Source organism: Entelurus aequoreus, linkage group LG01 (genome assembly GCF_033978785.1).
Source record: "Entelurus aequoreus isolate RoL-2023_Sb linkage group LG01, RoL_Eaeq_v1.1, whole genome shotgun sequence".
NCBI classification, from domain to species: Eukaryota; Metazoa; Chordata; class Actinopteri; order Syngnathiformes; family Syngnathidae; genus Entelurus; species Entelurus aequoreus.
Genome location: NC_084731.1, coordinates 39,899,717 through 39,911,592, shown reverse-complemented (window position 1 = coordinate 39,911,592; position 11,876 = coordinate 39,899,717). Strand labels below are relative to the sequence as shown.

Sequence of the window (11,876 nt, the reverse complement as noted above, 5' to 3'; positions counted from 1 at the left end):
GAGCATTCTCACCAACCCCGAGTGTTACGGTACAGCGGGGGAAGAAGACGGCACAGAATGCAGGGACATAGTTTTAGCTCTATTTATTATATTTACAAAAGTATGGAATGTGAAACAAATCCAAAATGGTGTGTGACTATGTGTAGCGATTATCTGATGAGTGTTACCGGAAGTGTTGAGCGAGGTGCGGAACTCCAAGGGGGCAAGGCAAGCGCGGAGGTCCAGGGCAGGGGCGCGGCGAGGCATCAGAGTCCGTGTCCAGGCGGAAGGTCGAGATCCAAGAGGCAGCCAGGGAACCAGAGGGAATAGGGGGAGACAAGACACACAGCTCGTGACGCGGGAACGGAGGAATGATGCTGGAAGACGACAAGGGACACGAGACAAATGAACACGGAGGGGGAGAAACACAGAGAGAGAGAGAGAGTGCACAGAGCTAGAGATATTCGACTTACTGTACTGGAACAGGTCGCTACGTTCTGGCCCGGAACGCATGTTTGAGATGGCTTAAGAAGCCCAGTGCTGACTGACTGGCGATTGAATGCAGCCGCCTGCTGCAGCCGGAGTGGCGTGTGCAGGCGCACGCAGCGCAGCACACAGATGAATGCGTACTGGAGTGCGCCCGGGCCGTGACACCGAGTTTGTTTCAAAGATGGCTGCTCTGGATGTAAACAATGATATCCGCTGCTACAATATCAGTTATTAGCACGTCTGATTTGTTTTTGTCACACTAAATCAGCCAGATACAATCTTTTGTTGTACGTTGTATATGCTAACAGTGGTTCTTAACCTTGTTGGAGGTACCAAACCCCACCAGTTTCATATGCGCATTCACCAAACCCGAACCGCAATCATAAAATGATTTATTATATTAAAGAAATAATAATGAAGATATATTTTACAAACAGAAAGTTACAGGAATGTACACATGATCCCATGTTTACATCTCATTGTGCAACATGTGAATGTTTTAGTGGGAACTAAATGAGATATCTGAAAGGGGTACACATTATTTCCAAAGCAGGACCCCGACCCAGACATATAATACTAGTACACAGCTCATGAAAAACAATATGTTATAGTCATTGTAAGTGGGCCAAAACACTTATATTAGAAAATAATCTCATGGAAATGACTGCTGTCATTTGATTATAATAATAAAACATTGAACTTGTTATTTAGTCAGGTTTGGGACAAGTGTGCTGCAGGTCTGACGTCGCTCACATGTGTTCCACATGTGCTCTACATGAATGCTCGAGGAGTTTTTGCGTTTGCTCACGCATATGGAAAATTAGAGGGAACATTGTTTGGGGGTATCCATGATACGCCGACAGGGAGAAGTTTTTGTTTACACAATGAGTCGGGTGTGTCTTGACCTCCGCGGCGGAGGCTCTGCCGAAACCCTGAGGCCGACTCACCGAACCCCTAGGGTTCGATCGAACCCAGGTTAAGAACCACTGTGCTAACGTCACGGTAGTGTAAATTACGTTTATATCATGTGGTAAATACGCTGTACATCGCAAGCAATAGCGTCTGTGTTTCCTTATCATCCATCGTATTTAAAGGTTGCGGAAAGAGTGGATTTTTCCCACAAGTTGTTTATATTCAGACAAGGCAGGCGCAAAATTGCTTTCGTGGATGTGGCCATCATGATTTTCGACACCGTAACTTGGCTGGGACGTAATTCCAAGTCTATTGGACCTGCACTGTGTTTCTGGTCTTCCCTTACTGACACCGCCATAGTAGAGGTTAGTGTGCCAGCCACTAGGCTGAAAGCCCAAGCTGCAAATCAAGTAGCTAGCACACTCTTTGAAGTTGTCAGGGAGTAAGGTTTAACTAGGATTGGATAGACTTTTATTCATCCCACAATAGGGAAATTACAAGGTTTCAGTGCAGATTTTTACCTACAGGAACCAAAGTAAAGAATGATAAAAACAAACAAAAATAGTACTAAATACTACTTCACTATGTATAGATAGAAGACAAAATACAACAAAAAACCACTAACATCCGTGTTGCACACCACCGAAAAAATCATCACAGTAATCACGTAAGTGCGTTGTAAAGTCTTATGGTTTTGGGTAGAAAGGACCTGCTGTAGTGCTCCACTGAAACCCACTACTACCGACCATGCAGTCTGATAGTTTATATATCAATGATGAAATCTTAACATTGCAACACATGCCAATACGGCCGGGTTAACTTATAAAGTGCAATTATAAATTTCCCGCTAAACTTCCGGTTGAAAACGTCTATATATGATGACGTATGCACGTGACGTCAATCGTTGAAACGGAAGTATTGGTACCCCATTGAATCCAATACAAAAAAGCTCTGTTTTCATCTCAAAATTCCACAGTATTCTGGACATCTGTGTTGGTGAATCTTTTGCAATTTGTTTAATGAACAATGAAGACTGCAAAGAAGAAAGTTGTAGGTGGGATCGGTGTATTAGCGGCTGGCTGTAGCAACACAACCAGGAGGACTTTGACTTGGATAGCAGACACGCTAGCCGACGCTAGCCGCCGACCGCACGGATGATCGGGTGAAGTCCTTCGTCCTTCCGTCGATCGCTGGAACGCAGGTGAGCACGGGTGTTGATGAGCAGATGAGGGCTGGCTGGCGTAGGTGGAGCGCTAATGTTTTTATCATAGCTCTGTGAGGTCCCGTTGCTAAGTTAGCTTCAATGGCGTCGTTAGCAACAGCATTGTTAAGCTTCGCCAAGCTGGGAATTATTAACCATGTAGTTACATGTCCATGGTTTAATAGTATTGTTGATCTTCTGTCTATCCTTCCAGTCAGGGATTTATTTATTTTGTTTCTATCTGCATTTGAGCCTGATGCTATCACGTTAGCTCAGTAGCTAAAGAGCTTCGCCGATGTATTGTCGTGGAGATAAAAGTTACTGTGAATGTCCATTTCGCGTTCGCGACTCTCATTTTCAAGAGGATATAGTATCCGAGGTGGTTTAAAATACAAATCCGTGATCCACAATAGAAAAAGGAGAAAGTGTGGAATCCAATGAACCCTTGTACCTAAGTTACGGTCAGAGCGAAAAAAGATACGTCCTGAACTGCACTGTAGTCCTTCACTCTCACTTTCCTCATCCACAAATCTTTCATCCTCGCTCAAATTAATGGGGTAATCGTCGCTTTCTCGGTCCGAATCTCTCTTGCTGCCATTGTAAACAATGGTAAAATGTGAGGAGTCCTTCCTCCGGTGACGTCACGCTACTTCCGGTATAGGCAAGGCTTTCTTTTATCAGCGACCAAAAGTTGCGACCTTTATCGTCGTTCTTCTCTACTAAATCCTTTCAGCAAAAATATGGCAATATCGCGAAATGATCAAGTATGACACATAGAATGGATCTGCTATCCCCGTTTAAATAAAAAAAATTCATTTCAGTAGGCCTTTCTTGCACTGTGGATGTAACATGTAACAGTCTAATGCTGAAGGAGCCCGTGACAACCTCCGAGGTAATTGAAACGCAGCATTACTTCCTGTTTGAATTGGCGCCACACACAACTAACCAATCATACATCTTGTTTTTCTATAGCTTGACGGACGCGCAACATCACAATACTTCTGGCAGCCATTGGCTAAACAATACGAAAAGTACAGAGTGGTGACAAAGCTTGTTGAAAATGCAGCAAAGTAAAAAATAGCCTTTTTTCTGAAGGTAAAAGTTAGTCCTGACACAAACAGTAAAATACTACATGTTATTGATGAGACATTGTACTTAAATTAGAGGTGGGCGGTACCAGGAATTTTGATATCGATCTGAGGTAGTACAAAAATCTAAACCAGTGAAGTTGGCACGTTGTGTAAATCGTAAATAAAAACAGAATACAACAATTTGCAAATCCTTTTCAACCTATATTCAATTGAATAGACTGCAAAGACAAGATACTTAACGTTCGAACTGGAAAACATTGTTATTTTTTGCAAATATTAGCTAATTTGGAATTTGATGCCTGCAACATGTTTAAAAAAAAGCTGGCACAAGTGGCAAAAAAGACTTAGAAAGTTGAGAAAACTACAAAAAAAAAAAAAAATGGCGGCCGGATATGATGTATACCTACTTCCGGTTTAAAATCCAGTTTAGGGCACGCCTACTGCGTGTGACGTCATCCTTGACGGACCCCTGAACAAGTGGTGCATTTACAAAAAATACAATGATTCCCTTATTTCATTTTACTACACACAATTGAAAAATAAAGTAAGTCTATTAATAAAATGGTAGTAATGTTATTAATGACACTAGCAATAAGTCTGTAATCCGCATGAACAATTAACAAAATGGGTTATCTCAGTGGTCCCCAGGGACCGGCACCGGTCCGTGATGAATTTGCTACCTGGCCGCACAGAGACATTAAATAATTTATAATCGATTGCATTTTCTTCTACTTAACTTTCGCCAGTCCCACCGGACACACCAATAAGCTTGTTCATAGATTTATTATAAAACTCCTGATAGGAAGTCACCATTTGCTGTATTTTTTCTTCCGCCATCCAAGTCACGTCCGTTGTGTCCTTCAGCAAGACACTTCACCCTTGCTCCTGATGAGTCGTGGTTGGGCCTTGCATGGCAGCTCCCGCCATCAGTGTGTGAATGTGGAAATGGTGTCAAAGCGCTATGAGTACCTTGAAGGTAGAAAAGCGCTATACAAGTATAACCCATTTACCATTTAAAGGTGCCAAATCGTAGCCAAAAGGTTGATGACCTAAGATCAGGAACAAAGTGACCATAGTAGGTAAAGTGCATAAGGCAAACAGAGAAGTGCTTAATTGTTGCATATAATGATTGTGCTGAAGGAAGAAAATACACATCTCCTTTGACCTCGTAAGTTAAACTGGTATTTTTGCACATAGTCCTATTACACAAGTAGTTAGCAAAACAGATGTATTTACGAATGGAAAATTAAACCAAAAAAAGCTAACATTAGTGTATCTACGTATGAAATATTGCACAAAATATGAATACATAACTTTTAGAATGGAAATAGAAATCCACAGAAATCTTTTGGAACTAATGGCAAGTATTTCTCACTTAATTATACAGTATATACTGTACAAGCTTTTGTCCTTGAATGTGATAAATCACCTATAACTCATCAGGTACTGAAGCCAAAAAAAGAGCCTACTACTGGGTAGGTCTTTATTGTCATTGCACAAGTACAACGAAACTTTGTTTTCAGCACAAACCCGTTCAAGATTAGACAAACAAACAGTGTACAGGGTTACAGAACAGGAACGCTGATGGGTCGCCACAAGGCGCCCCGTAAAAGATGGGGAAAAGGTAAACGCTGGGGGAGGATGAGTAAATAAATACAATCTAGACTGGGCTCCTAAGGGGGCCCAGTCTGGAGTGGGAAAAAAACTCCATAGTAAAGCCCATATACATATTACAACATACAACTCGAGACTTGCAACAGAGGGGAGGGAGTGGGGGCTACGGAGGCAGGCTGCAGCTCTTCAGGCGCTGACCACTTGTCCATCACCCCTAAGGGATTCGCGTCAAGGGCGTTGGATGGGGGTGTGGGGTATGTGTGTGTGGCGTATATTTTTTGTGGATGCATGTGTGTGTGTATGGCTGCCGCGTGTATCTGGTGTTGTTGCAGCCGCCAGTCAGTCCAAAGTCAACAACAACAGGTGTGTGTCCATGAGAGACAAGAAGGGAGTTTGTTGTGTCCTAGCCACACTGTCCTTCAGGAGAGTCTCGAAGCCAGGGAAACAATCCAAGTTAGAATGTTTTGCATGCGAGTGAAAATACAATTTACTTTTCACTCTAAATTGTCTATGACTGGTCTTCAAATTTATCCTGCAGGGCAGACGGTCCGATGTTATCCAAATCACAAGAGTGTCCACAGTTCTGCCCGCACCCTCCAATTATTTGTGGCAGCTTTGGGGTACTTTGAAGACTGCCAGAAACGTCCAATTTGTCGACAAACCAGAGCAACGCTTACTCCAATCAGCAGATGTCCAGTTGTCATAATTGTGAATAGGTGGATATCTTCACGTCCTCGACTGAAAGGGTCGCCAGGCACGCGACACTCCTTCTTCTCCCAAGAGTCCGTCGTGTGTCCAGCAACAACCGCTCCGTCAAGACAGGCAGGTTCCCTGAAAACCCCAAATCTTGTACATTTCGTTGAGGCCAGTTAATTAGTTCCAATGTTTAGATTTGGAGAGACAAGGCAAAACAAAGAAGCAAGCAGGAGAGATAAGGGAGAGGAAAGGGGAGCGTCCACCCTCGATGAGTGCCGGTGAGAAAGCAAAAATGAGTAAAAAACAAAAGTTTATGGAGACATTTTTTGCAAAGGGAAAAGGCCAGGGCCTCCCACTAAGTCAGGGGTGTCCAAAGTTTTTCCACTGAGGGCCGCAAACGGAAAAATTAAAGCATGTGGGGGCCATTTTGATATTTTTCATTTTCAAACCATAACAAAATATATGGATTTTTTTTATTTTATTTTACCTTTAGGGGTCCCGGGGACCATAAAGTGTCTCAGTTATTAAAATGTTAAAAATAAGTCTAATTTGTATTATTATTTTTTATTTAACGCTTACAGTAAATCTCTATATCAACTTTTTTAAAAAAAAAGGTTTTATGGCTTTTCTGTCAAAAACAACTTAGTTTTTTTTATAGTAAAACTGAAATATGCAGTATTTAGTAATTAGAGCCCTAAAATATCAATAATGCAGGACACCATTGATTTTAATTCTTTAATATTTTTGAGTAATCAGTGAAAACATAAATAAAATACCACTAAATATATTTGGGATCCAAAAGGTGCCCCACTCATAAAGTGATACTTTTTTCTTTTTTTTTTAACTTTCAACACTTAAGTTACGAGATCAACTTCAGTTATATCTGTCGATTTTACGTTATAACTATTATTTTGTTTGTTTTATGCTCTTTTGTCAAAGAAAACTTTGTTTTTATATGGCAACTACACAATATATGCAATATTTACCACATAAAACATTTTAAAGTGAAATATTTGAACTAATTGGAGCTTTGAAAATAATTAATTATAACATGGATTTTTTGTCATTATTATTTTTTTTGAGCAGTGGCAAAAAAAGAAAAAGAAAGAAAGACAAAAGAAAAAAAAACAGCCTGCATGGCAGCTTTGTGTCAACATTGCAACTTTTTCTTGTTAGATTTCACCTCATTCCACTTTTTTTTAATGTTCATTTTTATTTTTTGCAATGGCATTTCCAGAATGTGTGGCGGGCCAGTAAACAATTAGCTGCGGGCCGCAAATGGCCCCCGGGCCGCACTTTGGACACCCCTGCACTAAGTCAACGTTTTGGTGAGTTTTTTTTCTGTCTTAACATGACTATATTTATCTGCCATACGTGGAAGGCTGGTCCATAAATATAATGCCTAAACCGGTCCCTGGTGCAAAAAAGGTTAGGTTATTTTATTCAGCCATATTCATATTTCAGGTTAAAGGTATAAGTGGATATTTTTGTGTTCCAGTAAAACATTTGGGATTTTTTTCAACTGGCTGAATATTTGAGGGAGGGGTAGGTGTCCCTGAGTGAGCAGAGAGAGAGAGAGAAAGGTGTGTTGCCCTCGCATGAACTCTGTGAGGAAAATTGGAGTCATTTAAGTACCAATCTCATCACGCTAGTATCGATCCAATACTCACTTTGTTATTGATACGTCGACATGCTCACTACTGACTCAAATAGCATGTGTTAATGACTGCTTAGCCTGCAAGGCGGAGCTCAGGGTAAACATGTCAGGTGAAGGGGGGGAGGCGGGGGGGAGCTCAGCTGGGCTCATCTGCTAATTAAAAGAAATGGTGGCCCCCAGGGATGAGACGAAAGAAGTTGACAGAAACCTGATGCTGCACATCCGCCATGACACCAGAAGAACAAGAAGCTGCCTGGAGACGTCGCCCGCAGGTACAACTTATTTATTTCATACTTCCTACGCTCGCTTGTTAGAAGAGACATGGCGCGCCAAATTCTGATGGTGTGTAGAAGATGTTCAGGCTCCACCGAGGTTCATCTGATGACTGACCTTATAACCCTGCGAGCAGGTGGCCGAAGACGTCATGAGTCAGTGGCGGCGTTCCTTGGACCAGATGGCGGCGGCGCGGCGGCGTCACCGCGGGGAGTGCGAGCGCGCTCAGGATGCGCTGGTCAAGGCGACCTCCTGCTTCCAGCAACTGGTGGCGTCGCTGGGCAGCTCGGCCGACTGCAGCTTCCTGCGAGAGGAGCTGGGCGAGACGAGGTGTCTCACACACGGAATGTGCAGAGGTAACAGCAAAACATGAGCGAGCAAAGAGCTCACCAACAGCTACTGATGTCTTCGCTCTTTGCAGGGCTTTCCCGACGTCTCACGGCGCTTCTTTCAGAAGATGACTCTGCCCGCCCCGGGCCAGAGGACAGGCAGGCATTGGAGCGGCTGTGGGTTCACTTCCTGTCCGCACTAGAGAACTTCCTGTCCGACCTACGCAAGGCCAGCTTCTTGATTGGACACTTCCCGCTGACACAGCGCAACGACAGGCGCTCATTGGTCAAAACAGGTAAGCTTTCACCCATGTCTGCTGTGATTGGCAGTCTGTGTCTCTTGCCCCGCCCACAATCTTATCCAGCTCCTCACTCAAGTTCTGTCCATGTTGTGACAAGAGTGTTAGTGTGTGTCTTTACCTTGCAGGATGTTTTGACGGCGTGGTGGGAGTGGCGGCCCGGGCGGCCTCCGTCCAGACCCCCTGGCCCAGCTTGGAGGAGGAGCCAAGTCCTGGTTTGGATCAGCACATTGACGGCTTGGAGGTGATGCTGAGCGACATGCAGCTGAAGGTGCCGGTGCTGTTCTGGTCCGTGGAGGCCACCCAGCCGGCGTGGGTGGAAGGTGGAGAGGAACCCGTTGAGCCCGACGACAGCTTGGAGGACCTGATGAAGGTTGAGGTGGTCCCCAGCGACAAGATGGCTGGCTGCTGTCAGCCGCCGTGCTTTGGACTGAGCTGTGTTGGCTAAGAGGCATAATAATATACAAAACCCAAAACCAGTGAAGTTGGCACGTATTGTAATTCATAAATGAAAACAGAATACAATGATTTGCCAATCCTTTTCAACTTATATTCAATTGAATAGACTGCAAGGACAAGATATTTAATGTTCCAACTGAAAAACAACATTTTTTTTTGCAAATAATCTTTAACTTAAAATTGAATGGCAGCAACACATTGCAAAAAAGTTGGCACAGGGGCATTTTTACCACTGTGTTACATGGCCTTTCCTTTTAACAACACTCAGTAAACTTTTGGGAACTAAGGAGACCAATTTTTGAAGCTTTTCAGGTGGAATTTTTTCCCATTCTTGCTTGATGTACAGCTTAAGTTGTTCAACAGTCCGGGGGTCTCCGTTGTGGTATTTTAGGCTTCATAATGCGCCACACATTTTTAACGGGAGACAGGTCTGGACTACAGGCAGGCCAGTCTAGTACCCACACTCTTTTACTATGAAGCCACGCTGTTGTAACACGTGGCTTGGCATTGTCTTGTTGAAATAAGCAGGGGCGTCCATGATAACGTTGCTTGGATGGCAACATATGTTGCTCCAAAACCTGTATGTACCTTTCAGCATTAATGGTGCCTTCACAGATGTGTAAGTTAACCATGCCTTGGGCACTAATACACCCCCATACCATCACAGATGCTGGCTTTTCAACCTTGCGCCTAGAACAATCGGGATGGTTCTTTTCCTCTTTGGTCACGAGGACACGACGTCCACAGTTTCCAAAAACAATTTGAAATGTGGACTCGTCAGACCACTTTGCATCAGTCCATCTTAGATGAGCTCGGGCCCAGCAAAGTTTCTGGGTGTTGTTGATAAATGGCAAGAATAAACTAGACCAACTGTAGTTACTAACAGTGGTTTTCTGAAGTGTTCCTGAGCCCATGTGGTGATATCCTTTACACACTGATGTCGCTTTTTGATGCAGTACCGCCTGAGGGATCGAAGGTCTGTAATATCATCATTTACCTGCAGTGATTTCTCCAGATTCTCTGAACCTTTTGATGATAACTCGTTGAGAAATGTTGTTCTTAAACTGTTTGACAATTTGGTCACGCATTTGTTCACAAAGTGGTGACCCTCGCCCCATCCTTGTTTGTGAATGACTGAGCATATCACGGAAGCTGCTTTTGTACCCAATCATGGCACCCACCTGTTCCCAATTAGCCTGTTCACCTGTGTGATGTTCCAAATAAGTGTTTGATGAGCATTCCTCAACTTTCTCAGTCTTTTCTGCCACTTGTGCCAGCTTTTTTGAAACATGTTGCAGGCATTAAATTCCAAATGAGCTAATATTTGCAAAAAATAACAAAGTTTTCCAGTTCCAAAGTTAAATATCTTGTCTTTGCAATCTATTCAATTGAATATAGGTTGAAAAGGATGTGCAAATCATTGTATTCTGTTTTTATTTCAGGTTTACACAACGTGCCAACCTCACTGCTTTTGGGGTTTGTATATCATATAACAATAATAATCATCATCATCATCTTTGTCTTTACCTGCAGTAAAGTCCTGCATTAAAAAAGATGATGAAAAGAAAGCGTTCACTTTCCAAAGTCGGCTGGAAGACGAAGTACCTTGTTGTGGTCTGTGTGGGGCTGTTATTTATTTTAGATTCTTTTTTACCTCAAAAATGTTTTATCGGAAATGATCCGAACAAACACGAGGTCGTCAGCACGTCACATCTCGGTTGATTGTAACAATCCATGCTCGCCTTCGCCGTTAACTTATTTTTTTTTTTGCCGTGTGTCCAGAAACACGCTTAGAAATTCTATACAAGCTAGGAATATCTCTCCAACCTTGATTGTGGCAGTTGACAATGGCACACGTCGTCGGCCTTATGAATATGAATATTTTTGGATAAATTATTGGCGACAATTAGCGTTTCACTAACTTCCGCCCTTCAATATGGATATCGGCGATGCATTGTGGGAAATGTAAAAAAAAAAAGAGTCCCTCTATAACTACTTTCCTTATGAGGAGTTGGCAACACTGACTGTGTGTTTGAATGCAAACATGCTGCTATTTCCACTCCCTCAACATTAATTTATCACATTTAATTTATCACAATGTTTCTGATAAAACATGTTGTAATTCCACAAGTGTTCATAATGTTCCCAGGGCTACGTGTAAGTGCAGTAAAGATATATTGTATGTCTGGTACAGTATATCAAAATAAACATAACAGAGGTTGTAGTGCCAAGTCAGCTGTGGTTGCTTTTCCAGATTATGATTGGACAAAATGTGCATGACAACAGGTGTGTGCGTTCGTATGTAAACAGAGACAGTTTTGAAAAATACATCTGAGTGGATGGAGATCGTTTTAACACTGGATATGCGTTTTTGAAATGATACATGTTCATGTGGACATGGTCTGAGTTTCAACCTGATCGCTACTTATTCATATCATCATATGTATTTATAACCTAATGACCACTGCTTGCAAAAACATTCGCGAATTGGTTTCACCAATCTAACTTAAGCATCAGTGACCTTCGACTGCTTTCTAACCAACCAAACAGAGCTTAGCAGTCATACGACCACACTTAAACACAGTAATACAAAACCCAAAACCAGTGAAGTTGGCACGTTGTGTAAATGGTATATGAAAACAGAACACAATGATTTGCAAATAATGTTCAACTTATATTCAATTGAATAGACTGCAAAGACAAGATATTTAATGTTCGAACTGAGAAACGACATTTTTTTTTGCAAATAATCATTAACTTTGAATTTAATGGCAGCAACACATTGCAAAAAAGTTGGCACAGGGGCATTTTTACAACTGTGTTACATGGCCTTTCCTTTTAACAACACTCAGTAAAAAATTTGGGAACTGAGGAGAC

General features: G+C 42.4%; 1 protein-coding gene across 1 annotated transcript; it reads left to right on the top strand.

Moving 5' to 3' along the window:
• Positions 1-7,771: 7,771 nt before the first annotated feature.
• LOC133664248 (regulator of G-protein signaling 9-binding protein-like) lies at positions 7,772-11,149 on the top strand. Its single transcript, XM_062068784.1, has 4 exons — positions 7,772-7,911; positions 8,049-8,268; positions 8,334-8,537; positions 8,669-11,149. The coding sequence occupies exons 1-4, from the start codon at positions 7,867-7,869 to the stop codon at positions 8,986-8,988; spliced, it is 789 nt and encodes a 262-aa protein (XP_061924768.1). The 5' UTR covers positions 7,772-7,866; the 3' UTR covers positions 8,989-11,149.
• Positions 11,150-11,876: the final 727 nt, after the last annotated feature.